At 39.7% G+C, this 19,647-nt stretch overlaps 1 protein-coding gene across 4 annotated transcripts in view; it reads left to right on the top strand.

The window, feature by feature from the left end:
- Positions 1-19,647, top strand: part of usp7 (ubiquitin specific peptidase 7) — a 50,801-nt gene that overhangs the window by 23,880 nt on the left and 7,274 nt on the right. For 2 of the 4 annotated variants that reach the window (XM_062964323.1, XM_062964321.1), the window contains 24 exons: positions 2,723-2,827; positions 3,012-3,210; positions 4,178-4,316; positions 5,003-5,091; positions 5,904-6,012; positions 7,276-7,406; positions 8,192-8,246; positions 8,360-8,440; positions 8,529-8,619; positions 8,729-8,811; positions 8,982-9,091; positions 9,483-9,639; positions 10,399-10,543; positions 11,526-11,656; positions 12,741-12,875; positions 12,986-13,087; positions 13,877-13,982; positions 14,119-14,211; positions 14,724-14,791; positions 17,320-17,420; positions 17,798-17,951; positions 18,200-18,267; positions 18,963-19,071; positions 19,550-19,627. In XM_062964323.1, the coding sequence (XP_062820393.1) occupies positions 2,723-2,827; positions 3,012-3,210; positions 4,178-4,316; positions 5,003-5,091; positions 5,904-6,012; positions 7,276-7,406; positions 8,192-8,246; positions 8,360-8,440; positions 8,529-8,619; positions 8,729-8,811; positions 8,982-9,091; positions 9,483-9,639; positions 10,399-10,543; positions 11,526-11,656; positions 12,741-12,875; positions 12,986-13,087; positions 13,877-13,982; positions 14,119-14,211; positions 14,724-14,791; positions 17,320-17,420; positions 17,798-17,951; positions 18,200-18,267; positions 18,963-19,071; positions 19,550-19,627 (2,639 nt within the window). Of the gene's footprint in view, positions 1-2,722; positions 2,828-3,011; positions 3,211-4,177; positions 4,317-5,002; positions 5,092-5,903; positions 6,013-7,275; positions 7,407-8,191; positions 8,247-8,359; positions 8,441-8,528; positions 8,620-8,728; positions 8,812-8,981; positions 9,092-9,482; positions 9,640-10,398; positions 10,544-11,525; positions 11,657-12,740; positions 12,876-12,985; positions 13,088-13,876; positions 13,983-14,118; positions 14,212-14,723; positions 14,792-17,319; positions 17,421-17,797; positions 17,952-18,199; positions 18,268-18,528; positions 18,581-18,962; positions 19,072-19,549; positions 19,628-19,647 lie in introns of those variants that run through there. The other 2 variants (XM_062964322.1, XM_062964324.1) reach the window with 2 other exon arrangements.

The raw sequence follows: 19,647 nt of genomic DNA on the forward strand, positions 1-19,647 counted from the left end.
TCCAGAATGGTGTTTTATAATGAACTGACTCCGAATTTGACCATTGGATTTCTTGTTACGGTTGGTTTCTCTGTCTCCTTCCAGGATTGCATTCCTTGTCAGATGAACTTCTAAGTTGTATTTTATCTAAAAAACATCAACAGTAGTCTAAAATACTTCTTCTGTAATATGGAATCCCCCTTCCCTTAATTTTTTTTTGAATTAATGAGGCATTTTCCTTGCTGTTTAGCAATTCTGAAAACTTTTTTTTCTCACACTTATCTTGTTACTGAAGCTGTTAACAACTACTTCCAGGCGTTAAGAATATATCAATGGCTGTGGCAATAGAGGAGCAGGCTCAGACTTTTAAGAGAAAGCAGCAATAACTCCGCCAATGCTAGCAGATCTCTTCTAAGCTTTTTAAGCTTCATTAGAAAAGAGAACAAGAATGCAGTTCCCTAAGTTTAGGGAAGCTGCATTTCTTCTTGCCTCTACTCCTTATTAACTTTAGAACCTGTAGCACTTAGACAAAGAGGGAGACAGAGTTTCCATGCTGAAGTTTCCATCATGTTGTTGCACTTTATAAAGCATAGAATGGTGTTTCTTAAGCTATGGGATATGGGTGATCCACTGGGCTTTTCTTACTCGATGTATCAAAGGACTATCAACGTATTCATACCTGTTGGCTATCACTACTTCTTACTTACCCGCAAGTTCGTCTAAAGACAGGCAGCTGTTCATAGATCAGCATCAGTCCACACATTTTGTGTAGCACTGAATTAGAAGAAAGTACCCTCAGCTTGACCACTTGATACTGGGAAGGAATTATATAATTTTAGAATAATCACTCTTCCTACAACTCTCGGCAATGTAGCTTAGACACATTTGATAGATGTTATGCCATTCTTTAGTGCTTAATTTCTGCACTTGCTATTGTTTTTAAATCAGTAGAAACCTAGTTCAACTCTTATGCCGTCAATTCTTCTGCTTTTGCACAACATCCAGAAGTTTCTCAAATTACTGGAGGAGAAACTTTGGTTCATTGGCATCACTTCCCTTGTCTTGGTGCCAATCTAAGGGTAAAATGCAAGGCAGTAGCTACAGTTCAGTTTAACAGAACTGAAATGGCTGGATGTGAAAGATGCCACTCCCACTATGTTCAGGGGTATAGTCACCGACATATGAAGAAAGGCCTTTATTTGGCGTGCTCTGTGTTGTTACACAATTGTAGTGTCGCAAACCAACATCCGCCCTCAAATTACAAACCTGTGCTTCAACAATGCCACTTGTGTTCCACCCCATGAGTGCCCGTCTTTACCAAAGTTTCCTGAACTTACGTATCACTCATTGAGTAGCACTGTGTTCCCTATATTCATTTGCAGTGTGGGTGGGATACATATAAAAGTCATCTGTGAGGTTTGTCAAGTTAAGGATCCTTCTCCTTTTCAAATTTGTTGCTAGCTTTTAGTGTCTTCACTCACATTTCAGAGTTTTCTTCTTGCAATATTCATTCTTATTATTTCCAGAAGAGTTTTCACGTTATTTTATTATGCTGTAACTGATGCTTCTGGAGGTCTGGTTTATGACAGAGCCAGGTTATGTTGGGGCTGTGGATTACAATGGTTAAAACCTTATATCAAGCAGGTGCAGTATTAGTGCTCCAGCAATGGTCAAACTCCAGCTGCTTCTCTTTAAAGTGAAGGGTGGGGGGAGAGTAATTCAGATGTCCCATCCAAATGATTCATATATGTACATATGTCTGACCAATTCGGATCAGAACTCCAGCTCAAGGAGAGTGTAGTTGAACCCTTTCACTCCGTGCTTTTTTACTATCCTGATGAAAATTGACTCTAAGACTGCTATTGGACTCCAAAGATGGACTGGTGTTGTGGCCTTGAAGCAGATCGGAGGCCCCCAGTTGTTTGCTACTTGTGATAAATCCAAGTACTCTTGTTAGCTAGTCCCCAGATAGAGTCAACCCATTGAGTCAACTGTCAAATACTGATTCAACATATAGATCAATTCTACACATCTGGCAGGCCTTTTTTAGTTTTAACTGACAGCAGGATTCAGGCCACTTTGTAGTTAGTTTCTATAACTGGAGATATCCCTTTTATCATTTTTTTCTGAATATATTATCCATTTAGACTTCATCTGTCTTAGCACTATCTTAGCATCATCCTTTTACCATGAACTAACTAGTGGTAGTTTCTGCACCAGTCCTGCTGAGGCTCTGTCCTGGGTGCTGAATACCATTTGAAAGCCACTTTGTTCACATAGACTGGGGAAAGGGTAACAACTTATTTTATATCAATTTGTTGGATCACACTGCTTGAAGGGAAGCTGGTGTAGATAGGCGACTGAATGTTATTTTAATGTTATCGGTGCTACTCGATAAACTCAGACAAATATTGTCCTTACATGATAAAAGCTTTATTAGTGAATGAGAGGAGTGGCAGCATGTTCAAATCTACTATCAGTTTAATGGGAAAAGAGGGACCTAAAGAACAGACAGAATTAGAATTTTAAAAGGCATATAAAACCTTAACCTGTAGAGTGATTTGGCATGCAATATGTCATCTTGTATTGGCTGATGTGGTCAGTATGATGAATGTCCATCTTAGTTTAGGGGATTATTTTTAAAGCATTTTAAATGGTATGTTTTGAATCTGACTTGCCATTATGTGCTACTGGGGGATAATCCAGGTAATGGTGTGTCTCCTGTTCCCCTTGACTTCACCAGCTGGAGATGCTGATGATCCACCAAGAATTACTCAAAATCCAGTCATCAATGGGAATGTGGCAATGGCTGACGGCCACAACAACACAGAAGAAGACATGGAAGATGGTGAGTCACACTCCTGCTTACTTTGCCTGTCCTTTGCCATGAGCAGTGCGTCAGTACCAAAGGTGTTTTGTTAGCCCTTTGGTAAATTTGAAATATTGGGTTGTTTTGCTAACTCACGTTGGAGCAAGGACTTGGTGTTTTGGGGGGAACCAAGCTGCTTCATGGTACTCATCCTCTTCCACAGACACAAGTTGGCGGTCAGAAGCAACCTTTCAGTTCACGGTCGAGCGTTTTAACCGGCTGAGCGAATCAGTCCTGAGCCCCCCCTGCTTTGTCCGAAACCTGCCCTGGAAGATCATGGTGATGCCCCGGCTTTACCCGGACCGGCCGCACCAAAAAAGTGTAGGATTCTTTCTTCAGTGCAATGCTGAGTCTGATTCCACGTAAGACCCTTCAGATCAATTTATGCATTTTTTAATCTCCATATTGTCTTTGCGCTTTCTTAAGATGTATGCATATCCCTACATAATAAAACAACACGAGAGGAATGTCAACAGATAGGAATGGTATTGCGGGAGAGCCAAGAGTGTGTACCGATGCTGTGAGGAGAGAAATGGGTTGTGAGACCCATTGGGAAGACTGGGTAGGCCTGATTTGGGTTCATGGACTTGCTGACACCTGTAATTGAACAGTTTAACACATTACTTTTTTAAAAAATGTAATGAATCAAAGTAACTTGTTTAAGTTACTGCTTTTTGAACTGTGGGTCTCAACCCCAAATTCCCTCAGTGGTGGGGCCACCAAAAATTTGGCAACATTGAAAGGTTTCTGAATTCTACTCATTTACTCAAATCCATGAGTAACAACGTGCCGTGCTTACAGTAGACTCTTCAGAAATTGCTTCAGCTATACGATCCAGGCAAATCAGTCAGTTTAGCAAGTCTTGCCCATGCTAATGTATTATCACCAGTAACTGTTTGGTTTTTAATCTATTTTATATGCCTGTATACTGGGGTCACGTAAAAATTTCTCAGGCCAAAAGGAGTTGTGAGTGGGAAAGTTCTGCTTTAAGACACTACTTTGTAACCACAATTTTCTAAGACTAGTTCAGAGTGTTTCTCATCGCTTCAGGGCTGCAGTATTCTCGGGAATCTCAGAGGAAGCAGCCCAACGGAATGGAAAATTTCTGTGGGAAGCAATCCATAAGAGCAGCTCTTTGAGAGGCAGAGCTTCTTCCCAAATGTCTTCTGCTGTATTAATAATTACTGATGCCTCCAGGAGTGCATAGACAAATTTTAAATCTCAGATCTGACAAGAAGAAAAATAGTCAGGGCTTGGCAGAGCGCAGTTTACGAGGGTCCTTTCTGCCTCTTGCATGTCAAGCATTCTCTCCCCTCCTAATTGTTGCAGGTCGTGGTCTTGTCATGCCCAAGCAGTGCTCAAGATCATCAATTACAAGGACGATGAGAAATCTTTCAGCCGCCGTATCAGCCACTTATTCTTTCACAAGGAGAATGACTGGGGCTTTTCCAACTTCATGTCATGGAGCGTAAGTGATGGGGTTGGGTCCCTTGAGATGCTATGTGGCATTAGCTAACGGAGGAAAAGACTGGGCTCCAACTCATTGGGCCAAATGATCTCCCCCTTCCTCAGCCTAACTCACTTTGCAGGGTCATTATGAAGACAACATGGGTGTAAAAGAGGAAGAACAGTGTGTTTCCAAAATAAAATAAATGCACATAAAATGGTATAGTGGCATGATCCTTGTGTTAAGCTCTTAAGCATTGTTCACCTTTAAAGGGAATGCTGTCACCAAAAGGCCCTTTTTCTGGGTCTGCACCAAATATGCATCTGATGCTTGCAAGACTGAGAAAGGGACTTTTTCAGCAAATCCCAAAACCTCGGCAGAGTTATATGGGAAAATACAGTGTGTATATGCCCACTGTTCTACCAGTTTCATAATCATATCAACTTGTGTTAGAAATGGAGAGATAGTTCCAATTTGGCTCTGTAGGGAAGCAAATATGTGTCCCTTTCCCCTCTCCTTATGTATATGCAGTTGTCAAGCTCACATCTAATGGCCATTTGTTGACCACTTGAGGCATGCTAGTATCATTCAGTAAATAATTTATAAAATTCTTTTGCAAGATTTTGATTTGCAAACAGGGCAGAAGCCAAGAGACATTTCTGCAGGTGATTGTAATGCTCCCGTTGTCCATCTTTCTTCTTTTGTAGGAAGTTACTGATCCTGATAAAGGCTATATAGAAGATGATAAAGTAACTTTTGAAGTCTCTGTTCAAGCTGACGCTCCGCATGGTGTGGCGTAAGTAGCATATGCTTTTGGAAAGATAGGTCTGCCAACTATAGAGATGCTATATTTTCCCTTCAGTGTTATGTTTAATTGAAATTACACTTTTACTTGGATTACAAATACTTATAAAATCTCAAGTTAGCTGTTTGTTTATCCTAGAGTGGTAGAAAAGCAAGAATGGAAAAGATATTGGATAATGAATATTCTCCATTGAAGATCCCTTACTCTTTCCATGTTCACATAGATATTTAACAGTTGTTGATGGAGAATAAACATGAAATGGAGAAGAAAAGCGTGTACCCATTCTTGCTTTGGAATGGCTGTCCATGTTGGACATCACTCTATGTTGATTGGTCCATTTTAGAAACAGAGGATCCTTTCCAGTCAATATAATGCTCCTTTAGCAACTTCCTAGAACTATGGAAATAAGTCTGTGCCATCCCCCTCTTCGGTAGTTTCATTAAACATTACAAACTCTGATGAGGATAGCCCAGCCCACAGAGTGCCAGGGAAGAGTTCCTTTATTCCAGGAGTTCTTGAGAAACAAAACTGAGTAGTGACGTTTGCACCTTTTGAGGCAAGGCTTCACTCCAGAGCTCTTTCGCCATGGCTAGAGGTCTTTTACCCAAAGAAAGCTGAAAGGAACAATGATGGCATAAGAAAAAGGGTTGAAATCTGTAAGTAGGAGGCTGATAAGGCTTCCCTTAATCAATGCGGTTGGAAACAACTGGAGGCTCTGGGCTGCTTGTGAATCCCATTGTTGGAAATAGGTTTTAATTTGTTATATCTCCCTTTATTATAACCTGGCCCTATGCTTGTCATAGGTGGGATTCCAAGAAGCACACAGGCTACGTGGGGCTGAAGAACCAGGGAGCAACCTGCTACATGAACAGTTTGTTACAGACTTTATTTTTCACAAACCAGCTACGGAAGGTAAGCAGGAGGGGTTTTTATCCCCCCATTCTCAATATACAACTGAATTGTTTTAGCCATTATTCAGCTCCAGTAGTTTACAGATGATATAACCTGAGCCAGGAAGTGATGTGTTTTATCCCCAGTTCTCATGCAGTGTGTAAAGGGTTTATTGTCAGAAGGGTTCTTTCTCTTTTAGTTGTTGCTGTTGTTTTCTAGTAGCTGGGCTATATCTCCCTTTAGCTGATCTGTGCTTCACTTTGCAGCTGTGGCTGTGGTTGTGCATTGCTGCCATGATACTGGGCCAAGAGCCCATGCGCCAGGAGGATCTCACGTAGGGTTAGGCCAGGTGCCAGAAGGCAAGCATTAACAGTAGAATAAATACCAGGCAAGCAAAAGAATGCCATAGAGCAGACCTGCACCACTCGTCAGCAGCAAGGGGACGAAATTCAAATAGGCGAAACTCTTCAGGCCACAGATAGGTTTTTAGCACATCATTTTACAGATAAGGGTATAATATATAAATAAACTATTGAGAAATAAACCATATATATAAAAGGGGGGAAGTTTCCATTAATATCCATTAAGACATTTGTTTATTATGAAAAAACAAATGTGATGCTTCTTTACTAAAACCTGAAAAATGCATTCATACTTGTGCTGCGTAGCCATCATAACATGCTAACAATGAGTATTTTTCATAATTAGCATAAGAAAATGCAAAATGCATACTCTGACAACGGCAGGTACAAAAGCTAGTTATTGATAAGTTGTTGTCTTGAGTGAGTCACATTCTCAGCCTTGAGTCACAGTCTTTGCCTCAGAGAAAGGGGCAGGCAATCTGTTCTTCTGCCAGCACTAAGAGCTGACATTGGGCAATTACACCAATTTAATTCCATTGTCTTTTATACATATTTCAATCATCCATTGCTTCTTTGCCACCAAATGCAAAGTGTAAGCCCTATAAGGCACAGGCTTAATCTGACTGTCCCTCCGCAGACCCAAAAACTACCCTATTTCAACGCATAACCTTTCACGGAGAACATCACCCTTTAAAAAATCTTTCCAAGGAAAGCTTTTTAATTCTCTTCTTCCCAAAAACTTTCCATTATATGCACTATTTCTTTCTGAGGTATTCTCCAGACTTCAAAGGAATCTTTGGACAGTTATTGCAAAATATTTTAACTGATGTTCTGTGCGATCGTTGCTTGAATCCAGGAAGAAACAAAGAGAGGTGTGGGATGCCCCTCTCTATCATTCTAATTGAACCAATCCTTTTTAAAGGCTGTGTATATGATGCCCACAGAAGGGGATGATTCATCAAAAAGTGTCCCTTTAGCCTTGCAAAGGGTGTTCTATGAGCTTCAGCACAGCGACAAGCCAGTAGGAACGAAGAAGCTAACAAAATCCTTTGGGTGAGTACTTTTTTGGCAAGATATATCAGGTCACTCTCTGTGGTGGAGCAGCGGTTTCATCTGAGCATCTTAAAACTAGTTTTTGTATTAGTTGAATTTAATATAGACTCCACTGTAAAGTAAACATTCCCGTGTTTACATTTTATCCTGAGTAGTGTCCATTTTTAATTGTTCTGTGATTATAAATCAGTTTATACTTTCATAGAGGTACAATCCATTCCTGAGGAAGCATTATACATTTCCTTGATTTGATATTACAACAGCCTTTACTGGCATACACTAACAAGATCACAGCACCGACATATATAACAAAAGAAAGCTGCAGATAAAAAAAAGAAGAGCATGATGAAAAATTACTAATCCTGTGAATAAAACTTGCAACAGTCTTGCAAAAGGACGCATCAGAATTGTTCAGGAGATACAGAATTTTGTAATGTGTTACATCCGTATCTTATCATATTTGGGGCATACAAACAAAGAGTGGTCAAGTGTTTTGACAGAAGCCAAGTCACAAGAACAAAACCTAAATCATTCCAGATTCTATATTACTTCATTTGTCTCCTACCGTTCTATTTTTTTTTAAAGGACTCTAGGCAACTATTACCTTCACTGAAAACAAACCTAATTATGAAATGTTACAATTATCACTAGAAAGCCCTCCTCATTTTTGTTAATTGCACCTTCATTGTTTTGTTTTGAACAAACATTTCTGATACTTCTCAATGTTTCCCCCCAAATGCGATCATTTCTTAAGTGGCCATTTTTGTTTTGGTTTTTAAATAAAGATGGGAGACGCTAGACAGCTTCATGCAACATGACGTCCAAGAGCTTTGTCGAGTGGTACGTATTATTTCCTCTCATTCTACTATTTCTCTTTGTTATATATGTGGACACAAAGATACAGGCATAAGACACATTTCCTTAACTAATGTATGCCTTATGTTTTCTTCCAGCTGCTTGACAACGTTGAAAATAAAATGAAAGGCACCTGTGTTGAAGGCACGATCCCGAAATTATTCCGGGGCAAAATGGTGGTAAGTTTTTTCTTTGCCTTCAGGGACTAAGAATGCTCTGGTTCTTATTGGCATCAACAAATACCTTGCTCTTTTATTTGTTTTGCAGTCTTATATCCAGTGCAAACATGTAGACTACCGGTCTGAACGAATAGAGGATTATTATGACATCCAACTAAGTATAAAGGGAAAGAAGAACAGTAAGTATACCCTCTTCTTTTGAGAGCCTTCTCGCCTTATTTATATAGCAGCACCATTTCTTTGGGTTTCCCCAAGCGGCTAAGATGAATCTTCCTTTCTCTCTTTCAGTATTTGAGTCCTTCATCGATTACGTTGCAGTGGAACAGCTGGATGGAGACAACAAATACGATGCAGGGGAACACGGTTTGCAGGTACACAAAGCCTCATGACGGGTCTGTTTGGAGAGACAGTCTCTCTCTTGTTAGGTGATGCACAGCTCATCACCGTTTTGTGAGTAAAATTGCTTCATTGCCTAACAGGAGTTCAGTTGTCAATACTTGTTTGTTCCCCCCCCCCCCCCCAAATCCCCGGTCACACGCAGGAGGCCGAGAAAGGTGTGAAATTCATAACGCTGCCACCGGTGTTGCATCTGCAACTCATGAGGTTCATGTATGATCCTCAGACAGACCAGAACATCAAGATAAATGACAGGTAAATAAAAACCACATCGCTTTGAAGCCCAAAACAACGTATTTTGGAATGACAGATGTCCACCATTTGAAATCAGGACATTTCAGTTTATTCTGTGAAAACTTTTAATCAGAGGCTGGATGACCATCTATTGCCGTGCTTTGATTGTGCTTTTTCTGGCTGTGAGTTCAGGGTTGGACTGGGTAGCCCTTGGAGAAGATCCATTCCAACTCTGTAAGAAATAAGTTCAACCTATTTTCTCTTTGTAATATCAAGTAACCCAGACATGGATAAACTTCGGCTTTCCAGGTGTTTTGATTTCTACTCCCACTATTTACCCATGCCTAATACTAACCTCACGTAAGCCTTTTTCTTACATTCTACTTTCTGTTTTGTTTTTTCCTCTTTTCAGGTTTGAATTTCCAGACCAGTTGCCTCTGGATGAGTTCTTGCAAAAAACAGATCCGAAAGATGCTGCAAACTACATCCTTCACGCTGTGCTTGTGCACAGCGGGGATAACCATGGTGGACATTATGTAGTGTACTTGAACCCCAAAGGGGATGGAAAAGTAAGTAAAAGTGGGATTTGACTTCTATGCTTCCTTAATACAATACAGCCACCACTTAGGAACACAGGACACCCATAAAAGTGGAACAGCCCCAAATTTAAAAAGCCTGGGAGATCACCTCTTTTTGAAATCTCTGGGTTCTCCAGGCCAACTTCTACATTTTTAAAAAGAAGTTTGACCCTCAGGAGTGGCCATTCCCGATTAAAATCAAAAATATTAAAAGGAAGAAAAGGATACTCTTCTTATTCCTTTTGCGTCTATAACAGGGAAGTTTGATTTTCTCTCTCTCAAATGAATGAACTTGAGTTTTACAACTGAGGCTGATTCTGAGATTGCAAAACAGCATTGAAATAGGTGGTCTTCGAAATGTCAGAATTGAAATCACTGCTGAAGAGTTTGCATAGAATTCTGTAATTTTTTTATCCATTCAGTAATTATTAGCATGTGAAGTATCCCAGGGTAAATAGTTGCTGTTATTCTTGATAGAATATATTATTGTTGATGTTGTTGTTGTTTATACCATCATTATAATAATTATTAATACTGTAATTACACATTGTCATGGATAATTTTATTGTTATTAATATTATTGAGAATAATAAAGTTAATACCCAGTTCTCCTTGCAGCTAGAGGTGGGGTAATAAATGTAATAAATGTCACTACTAGGGTGGAAATACCCAAGTTTGGACTTTTTTTCTCCAATGTATTGTACCTGTTGTTGAGATACAATATCAACTCTTTGCCTTTTCCCCCTACAGTGGTGTAAATTTGATGACGACGTTGTCTCTCGGTGTACAAAAGAAGAAGCCATTGAGCATAACTATGGAGGCCACGATGATGACCTATCTGTACGGCACTGTACAAATGCATATATGTTGGTTTATATCAGGGAGTCAAAATTAAGTACGTATACATATACATATAAGTACGTATGCATATTCTTGTTTTTTGGTCATGGATAACAAGGGCCACTTATTTATTGAAATGTAAACCAAACTGTCTTAGTGATGTATATGTATGTGTTTAGCAGATGCTTCATACCGCCTGTTAATAAGTGTTTACATTGAAAACTGTTAATGTTTGAAATATGGGTAAAAACCAGAGGATAGGTGTGCATAGCGGATTACCTTCAGATGACTTTAACAGATCAGAGAGCTGATTTGCCCAAACTAACAAAACAAAGTTTGACACTTAGGCAGATCAAATGAAATGCACAGATACAAATGGGTGACACCTGGCTCGAAAGGAGTCCATGTGAAAGAGAACTTGGGAGTCTTAGCGGACAACAATGTGATGCAGCAGCTTTAAAAAACCAATGCAATCCTAGGCTGCATCAATAGTATAGTGTCTAGATTGAGGGAAGTCCCACTCTCTTCTGCTTTGGTCAAACCTCACCTGCAATAATAGCCCTGTGTCCAGTTCTGGGCCCCACAATTCAAGAGGAATATTGACTCTAACCTGGAACGTGTCCAGAAGAGGGTGACTAAAATGAACAGTGGTGTGGAGACCGTGAATCCCTATGAGAAACGGCTCAAAGAGATGGTCTGTTTAGCCTACAGAAGAGAATGTTGAGAGGAGACATGAGAGCCATGTCTAAATATTTGAAAAGATGTTCTAAGGAAGGGGGAGCAGAACTTGTTCTCTTCCCTGAAGACTAGGACTCAATGGAGCAATGGGTTCAGATTACAAGAAAGGAGATTCCACCTCAACAGTAGGAAGAACATCCTGACCATAAGAAAAGCAGTTCAACAGTGGTACTCTAAAAAGTGTGATGGAAGCTCCTTCCTTGGAGGCTTTTAAGCAGAGGCTGAATGACCATTTGTCAGGGAGGCTTTGACTGTGCTTTTCCTGCATTTTTTATTTTTTAATTGTTAATTTCTCTTAGGTGAGGTTTTGCAGGCTGTCACCGACCACGACATTCCTCAGCAACTCGTGGAACGGCTTCAGGAAGAGAAGCGAATAGAGGCCCAAAAGCGGAAGGAGAGGCAGGAGGCTCATCTCTACATGCAAGTGCAGGTCAGATTGGGCAAGGAGCAGTACTGGGGTTTTCTGTTTTCCAAATACTACATTGCTTCCTCTGAACCCTTTAATCCCCTTCTAATTGTTCTCTGCAAAGCTCATAGTGGCTCATGGTCAGGGAAAATGGTCAGGGCAAGGGAATGGCCGGCTGACAGGATCCCTGAGCGGGATTTGAATCCGGATCTCTGCAGCCAAAGCCCAGCACTCTGGTGGGAATTGGGACCTCATCCAGGAGAAAGGCTGCATCTCAATGGACTCAAACATTTTTTTAAAAAAACCCAGGACTTAGGATCCCTTTTGTGCTAAAACCCAACTTGTCTCCTCTGTTATATCCAATGTTACTCAATTAAATCATGACACTGTTCTATTCCCTGTTGGCAGTGGGGGCTCTATGTTCTTACCGCAATGCCTTGCTGGCTCCTCTGAAGTAGTACTGTTAGTACTTATGTACTTAGTGGCATATATATCATATTGATTCGAGTCTAATATGCCATCGAATCTAATGCACACCTCAATTTTAAAAACCCTGAAACCATAAAATGTAGTTGTTGCTTAATGTAATTTGCAGCAACAGAAAGAGCAATCTTTGTAATTTGGCCATTACAGTTGCTGTCTGCTTGGAACTCCTTTAAAAACAAATGTTACAGCAGCAAAGCTTCCAGCAATATATAGGAAAACCTTGGGATGCATCTAAAATTAATCCCATTTAATTGCTTTAATTCAATGCTATGGAGTCATGGGACTGTCGTTTTACAAGGCCTTGAGCTTTCTTTGCCAAAGAAGGCTGATGCCTCACCAAACTACACATTCCAGGCTCTCATAGTATTGAGATGAGGTCCCTCAAAGAAGAGCGCCAGGTGCAGAATCACACAGTAATCTTAGCTTTGGCTCAGCACTAAGATTACTGTGTGATGCGAATCTAATTTTCACGAGGTCATTTAACCAAAAAGGGTGAGCGTTAGATTGGGTTAAATAATGGCTGCAAGGCCAAGTATTTTGAGGATGGTGAGCTAAGCTCACACTTGCGAAGCCACGTTCATTCCTTAGCAATCCTATTAACCAAAGGCCCATCTTCTTCCAGATCGTAACAGAGGACCAGTTCTGTGGCCACCAAGGCAACGACATGTACGATGAAGAAAAAGTGAAATATACTGTGTTCAAAGTCTTGAAGAACTCAACACTTGCAGAGTTTGTCCAGAACCTTTCTCAAACCATGGTGAGTGTTTTCTGCAAGACCCTGCCTTCCGCTTGCATGCTCTTTGCGTGGTGCCATTTCTTTTCCATGTGCGTTTAACTAGGGCTTCTTCCTGACCTCCTCTTTTGCAGGGCTTTCCACAAGATCAAATACGGCTGTGGCCCATGCAGGCGCGAAGCAACGGGACAAAGAGGCCGGCCATGCTAGACAATGAAGCCGACGGCAATAAAACCGTGAGTGTGCATTGGGGGGATATTAATTCTCACATTTCAATTGCACTCAGCTGTAAAAAGCTCCTGATGAATTATGTATCTCCATTTAGTTGATCATTTTAGGGTCCCTAGCTTGGCCTGGTTAAGGACCATTTCTCATTTCTCTCTGCAGATTTCAGTCAAATCATGTTACCATAAAACTTTAAACAGATTTTTAGTTTAATTGTATGTTTTTATTGGATTCTCATTCCATTCCATCTTCCACCTCAAAATGTAATTAGAACTATATAAAAACTGTTTGCATTAATGCTGTATTGATGACATTATCAATTTTTATCTGACTTTTTTTACCAGAAAAGGGGGGGTGCGACTATTATGTGATTAATAAAAAAATCTGCATTTTATTTGCTGGTTTTACCTCCAAGGCAGGAGAAGGACAAGTAGGGATGACCCAGCCTGTTTGTTTTTTGCCAAGGAGGAAGAAAGTGGGGGGGGGGGGAGGTCCTTTCTTCCTTCTTTCTCCAAAAGCAAAGCATTTTACAAAATCTGAAATGGAGCTCTTTGGAGAAATGAGGGGGAAAAGAGCAGAGCTCCAGGGACCTCTAGGTTTTTTAAACAGCCTTGCCTTCGGAGAAGGAAGGAAGGGGTAATTGGCCCCAAACAGTTGGAGACAAAGATACAATTTTTGCCACCTCCAAAAATGGGGGTGCGACTATGATGTGGCAGCAACTATTGTGCAATGAAGTCGTGATTAGTTTTACCGTATTTGGGATTGAGTAATTATGTGGATTCCCTTCTTTGACCATGCAGATGATTGAACTCAGTGACAATGAAAATCCATGGACAATATTCCTGGAGACAGTCGACCCAGAAATGGCTGCAACAGGAGCAACGTTGCCCAAATTTGACAAAGACCGTAAGTAGGCGCTTAAGGAGGTTGATGTGCCTCCGGAGGAGAAGCTTGCAGGGCAAGGGATCAGGGGATTCGCTTCTGAAATGTCGGGTTTGTTCTATGGAGAGAAAAACCAAGTCTTGTTTCTGCACTGTTTCAGATGATGTCATGCTGTTCTTGAAAATGTATGACCCAAAGACTCGGAGTTTAAACTACTGTGGACATATCTACACACCTATATCCTGCAAAATACGTAAGTTCCTGACATCAACCCTATTAGAGAGTTTTGTCATGGATAATCTTTATAAGTCCTAAAAGTGAGTTGGTATAAATTCTATTGTTAGTATGTTTTTTGGGTTTTGAATTGTATTGTATTGGTTTTTCTGTTAGTCTCTTTGAGTATTTTTTAAAAGAAAAGTGGGGTAATAATAATGGTAATGATAATAATAATGATAATTGTATAGAAGTCTACCTAGATTCATTTTAGTACAGAGTGGCAACAGCAGCATGTGGCACTGAATCCAGATTCTGGAAGAAGCAAGATTTGTGCATTATTTTTTTAAGGTTGTGGAAAATACTCCACTATTTTACATCTCTAGTTTTCTTCCCTCTCCCAGCATCCCAAATTCTGATAACTGGGTAGTTTCGTTATGTAATTTCCCCATTCGTGCTAGGATGTCATGTTTGGAAAGATTTTTAGAACTAGTCTTTTGGGGTCGTTACCAAAGCAGTAATGATGTCCGTTTTCCTGTTCTTTCTTCAAAGGTGACTTGCTGCCAGTTATGTGTGAGAGAGCAGGATTTCCCCAAGAATCTAATCTTATCCTCTATGAGGTTTGGAGCAATTCCTGTTCGTTAACTTCCATTTGAAGAAATGTATTTTGATTGTAACATATAACCCAATTATTATTATAAATATGCATTTATTGTATAGTGATAACACATTGATAGGTAAATAAGTAGATGGATGGGTGGGTAGAAAAATAGGGTTTGTTAACTTAGATTATGGGTGAGAAGGAAAAGAAGAGATTGAATAAATATATCTGTAAATTAAGTGAGATTTATAATACAGTAGAGTCTTACTTATCCAACATTCGCTTATCCAACATTTTGGATTATCCAACGCATTTTCTATAAGAACTTCTTCACTGTGAGAGCTGTTCAACAGTGGAACTCTCTCCCCCGGACTGTGGTGGAGGCTCCTTCTTTGGAGGCTTTTAAGCAGAGGCTGGATGGCCATCGGTCGGGGGTGCTTTGAATGCGATTTCCTGCTTCTTAGCAGTGGGTTGGACTGGATGGCCCATGAGGTCTCTTCCAACTCTACTATTCTATGATTCTATGATTTTTGTAGTCAATGTTTTCAATACATCATGATATTTTGGTGCTAAATTCATAAATACAGTAATTACTATGTAGCATTACTGCATATTGAACTACTACTTCTGTCAAATATGTTGTATAACATGATGTTTTGGTGCTTAATTTGTAAAATCATAACCTAATTTGGTGTTTAATAGGCTTCTCCTTAATCTCTCCTTGTTATCCAACATATTCACTTATCCAACATTCTGCCGGCCCGTTTATGTTTATCTACTGTATAAATAAATCCTTTTAAAAATAGGAAATAAAAGCTAGATATCTTTGCAACAGCCATTCATTTAGCAAACTTTCCTGGAAGAAGATAAAATGTAAATTATGTCAAATAGTGTCCACACTTCAAAATTACTGTGAGATATGCACAACACAGTCCCAAATTCTGCAAACTCTTGGGTATACAAATGCATTGCATTAAACCCAGTTAAGATTTTTGCAATCAAAAATCTGAAACGGCCTGACTTTGAATTAGATGCAAGCACATTTCCTTTTGAAATAAATTGTTTCAAGTGCCTTTGAGGTCCAATATTTAATGAATGAAATTATTCATGGAAGGAAAGAACGAAACATTCCTGTATTTGTAACATCTTTAGCGAAGGAGAGGCGAAAGTTGATTGGTTTATAATCTGGAATCGGGTTCCTTTAAAGGCAGCATGACAGAAGTAAAAAAGAAGGGTCCATTTTGGATTGTTTAACAGTGTAGTAATGTTTAGATATTATGTATTTATGAGATCTGCATGAGAAATTCATAGCAAGCCCTATTCATTCTCACTTGTGTACTGCTGCTCAGAATCGGCCACCTCAGTCCCATGCATTACATGGCAGCCAAAGGGATTCTTTCTACTTCTGCAAACTGCTGACTTCATGCATTGCGCAGGATGTCGGTCATTTGGAGAACCTTTCCAGCATTTGTTTCCATCCAACACAGTAAAGGCATGTGCTAGATAAGGGGGAGCGGCCGTTCAGGAGAGGCAATTATTCCAAGGGAGGCCTAAATCTCTCTGTTGCTCACATGCTCCTATTCTCTGGCCCCTTTGAGGATAATAAATACATTAAATACAAATTGGTTTGGCTCCTGCAAACAACATCTACAGTCTTCATAATGGCTGTCTTTTGGGATGCTTCCTGGATACACAAGTTGGGTAGTCAAGCCCTATTTTGTTGTGTACCTTCAGGTCTTTTTTGACCTAGGCTGACCACAGCTATGAGGCTTTTCTTGACCTGGTTTTTCCTCCTCTTCCATTTTGCGGCTGAGAGAGTGTGACCCACCTGAGGTCACTGTGTGTTTCCATGGCCAAGAGTCAAACACAGCTGTCTTCCTCTGTATATTGCTCCCTGAATAAAAGCTGCATAACTACCGTATATACTCGAGTATAAGCCGACCTGAATATAAGCCGAGGCACTTAATTTTACCACAAAAACACTGACTCAAGTATAAGCCGAGGGGTAAATTTCAGAAATAAAAATAGATACCAATAGAATTACATTAATTGAGGCATCCGTAGGTTAAATGTTTTTGAATATTTACATAAAGCTCAAATTTAAGATAAGACTGTCCAACTCTGATCAAATCATGATTCTCATCTTCTTCAATGTAAATGTGCTTATGTGTCTTTTTAATAATACAGGAAAATAATGCATTTAATAATAGAGTAAAATAATAAATGTAATAATAATAAGATCAGTGAAATAATAAATGTATTAATAATAAAAATAGAGTAAAATAAATCTAATAGTAGCAACAATGATAGAGAAAAATAATCAATGTGCCATATATTCTCGAGTATAAGCTGACCCAAATATAAACCAACCAGGACCCTCAGCTGAGTATAAGCCGAGGGGGGCTTTTTCAGTCTTTAAAAAAGGTCTGAAAAACTAGACTTATACTCGAGTACATACAGTAATTGTATTTTGGATTGGAAAGACATTTTCTTTTTGTCTGTTCCTCCTGAACTCTTCTCTTCTCCTTTCCCCCCCTTTGGATTCAGGAAGTTAAACCGAATTTAACAGAGCGGATTCAAGACTATGACGTTTCCCTCGACAAAGCTCTGGACGAACTCATGGACGGTGACATCATCGTGTTTCAAAAGTAGGTAACCTACTGAGCCGCTTTATTAAATAAATAATCCTAATTATAATAATAATGAACGAAATCCTTGTAACCATTCTTAGGATCTCATCACACTAGAGAAGGCAAAGGCACACTTGGGCCCTCCAAGTGTTTTGGACTTCAGCTACCACAATTCCTAACAGGCTGTTAGGAATTGTGTGGTAGTTGAAGTCCAAAACACCTGGAGGGCCCAAGTGTGCCCATGCCTGCAAACTAAAGGTATCTTCCCTCCTTTGCGGCTTTTTCTTCCTCTTTCTTTTTCTTCTTTCTCTTTCTTATATGCGCAGAAACTGTCCATACCCTTTCATGGCCCTTTTGTCATCAACCTAATGCCTCTGGTCTTTTCCTCTGAACAGAGACGACCCCGAGAACGACAACAGCGAACTGCCCACGGCAAAAGAGTACTTCCGAGACCTGTACCACCGCGTCGACGTCATCTTCTGTGACAAAACCATCCCGAACGACCCTGGCTTCGTGGTCACGCTGTCCAACAGGATGAACTATTTCCAGGTATGCGCACTTGGTTAGTGGAATCTGGGGGCAATCCATTTGGAAAACAACAACTCCAGCACCTGTGTATATATGTATTCTAGTGAGAGAAGATTTATTTTGTAGGAGCATAAGTCTTCTCTCAGACAAGCAAATGTGAAATTTTGCTCTATTCAGGCTGCTCAAGTGTGGAGCCCTGAGTTGGGCCACTCTTTGCATCAGAAATACAAGTTCTGATCTTTCATCTCCTTCCGTTTTGATCTCCTTAGGTTGCCAAGACCGTCGCCCAGAGGCTTAATACTGATCCTATGCTCCTACAGTTTTTCAAGTCACAAGGGTAAGAGACATTCGTCGGAATGAATCCTTTATCACTCCCGAAGGAACACTTAATGGGCCCCTCATGATGTTGGTGCTTTGGTTGCTGAGAGTTGTAGTTTGATGCCTTCTAAAGAGCCGTCTGGTTTCTTCATAACCTCTCTTCACACCGGAGGGTGGGGGGATGAGATTTGTAGCACAAAGGACAGATCTTGTGAATCCAAAGTCAGCTATGTGTTTTAAAGAGGGACAATGCAATGTTTGCAATACAATCCCTCCCTCATTACAGAGATGGCCCAGGAAACCCTTTTAAGGCATAAATAATTACGATGGGTCTTTGAGAAATCTCCTGCAATTCTTTTTTATTTTAAAACTTTATTTTTTTTCCTTTTGAAATGTTTCTCTATTTAAATATTTTGAAAATTCCAAAACATTTAAAAGCATAATACATTTGTCTTATCACATCTTCTGGTCCCACATCTTGACTCCCTCCAACTTTCCCATTGCTCACATAGTGTTATGTCAGTTCTATGACTTCTGTATGATTCTAGTTTTATCCCTTATGTATTGTTATTGTAATGTGTTTATTAACTGCTCCACCACAATATTTCCTGGGCGTCTGACGGTTTAAATTCACCATGGCTTTTACAGTGGCAAACTTACACACCGATATACGTTGTAGAATGCGATTCCTCCCTCATTTCTCTTCTTGTTCAGTTACAGAGATGGCCCAGGCAACCCACTTAGACATAATTACGATGGGACTTTGAGGGATCTTCTGCAATTCTTTAAGCCGAGGCAACCTAAGAAACTGTACTATCAGCAGGTAAGGGGCGCTCTTTAGAGAGAGAGAGAAAAACAAGATATTATTATTTCAGATTTTATCCATGATTTTATCATGATGTATTGTATGTGTTTTTATAACTTGTTTTATTGTTGTTTGATTTGTTTTACTGCTTGTTTTTATATTGTCATGACCGGGCTTGACCCCATGTAAGCCGCCCCGAGTCCCTCCAGGGAGATGGGACGGAGTATAAGAATAAAATTATTATTATTATTATTATTATTATTATTATTATTATTATTATAATATAAGAATAATACATAGAATACAAATTATAATAATCATATAGTAATAATTTGTAAGATAATGTAATATATAATAATAATAATAATAATAATAATAATAATAATAATAATAATAATAATAAAAGTTAATGGTGATGTTGCAGTGACGGAAGGACTTCGGTGTCTTTGCAGAGGGACTAAATCAAATCTCTTTTCTTCTCCAAACATCTCTGCAGCTCAAAATGAAAATCACGGACTTCGAAAACCGGAGGAGTTTCAAGTGCATATGGCTGAACAGCCAGTTTAGGGAAGAGGTAAGTTGACTTTGCATGTC

The sequence above is a fragment of the Anolis carolinensis genome, unplaced genomic scaffold (assembly GCF_035594765.1).
Source record: "Anolis carolinensis isolate JA03-04 unplaced genomic scaffold, rAnoCar3.1.pri scaffold_13, whole genome shotgun sequence".
NCBI classification, from domain to species: domain Eukaryota; kingdom Metazoa; phylum Chordata; class Lepidosauria; order Squamata; family Dactyloidae; genus Anolis; species Anolis carolinensis.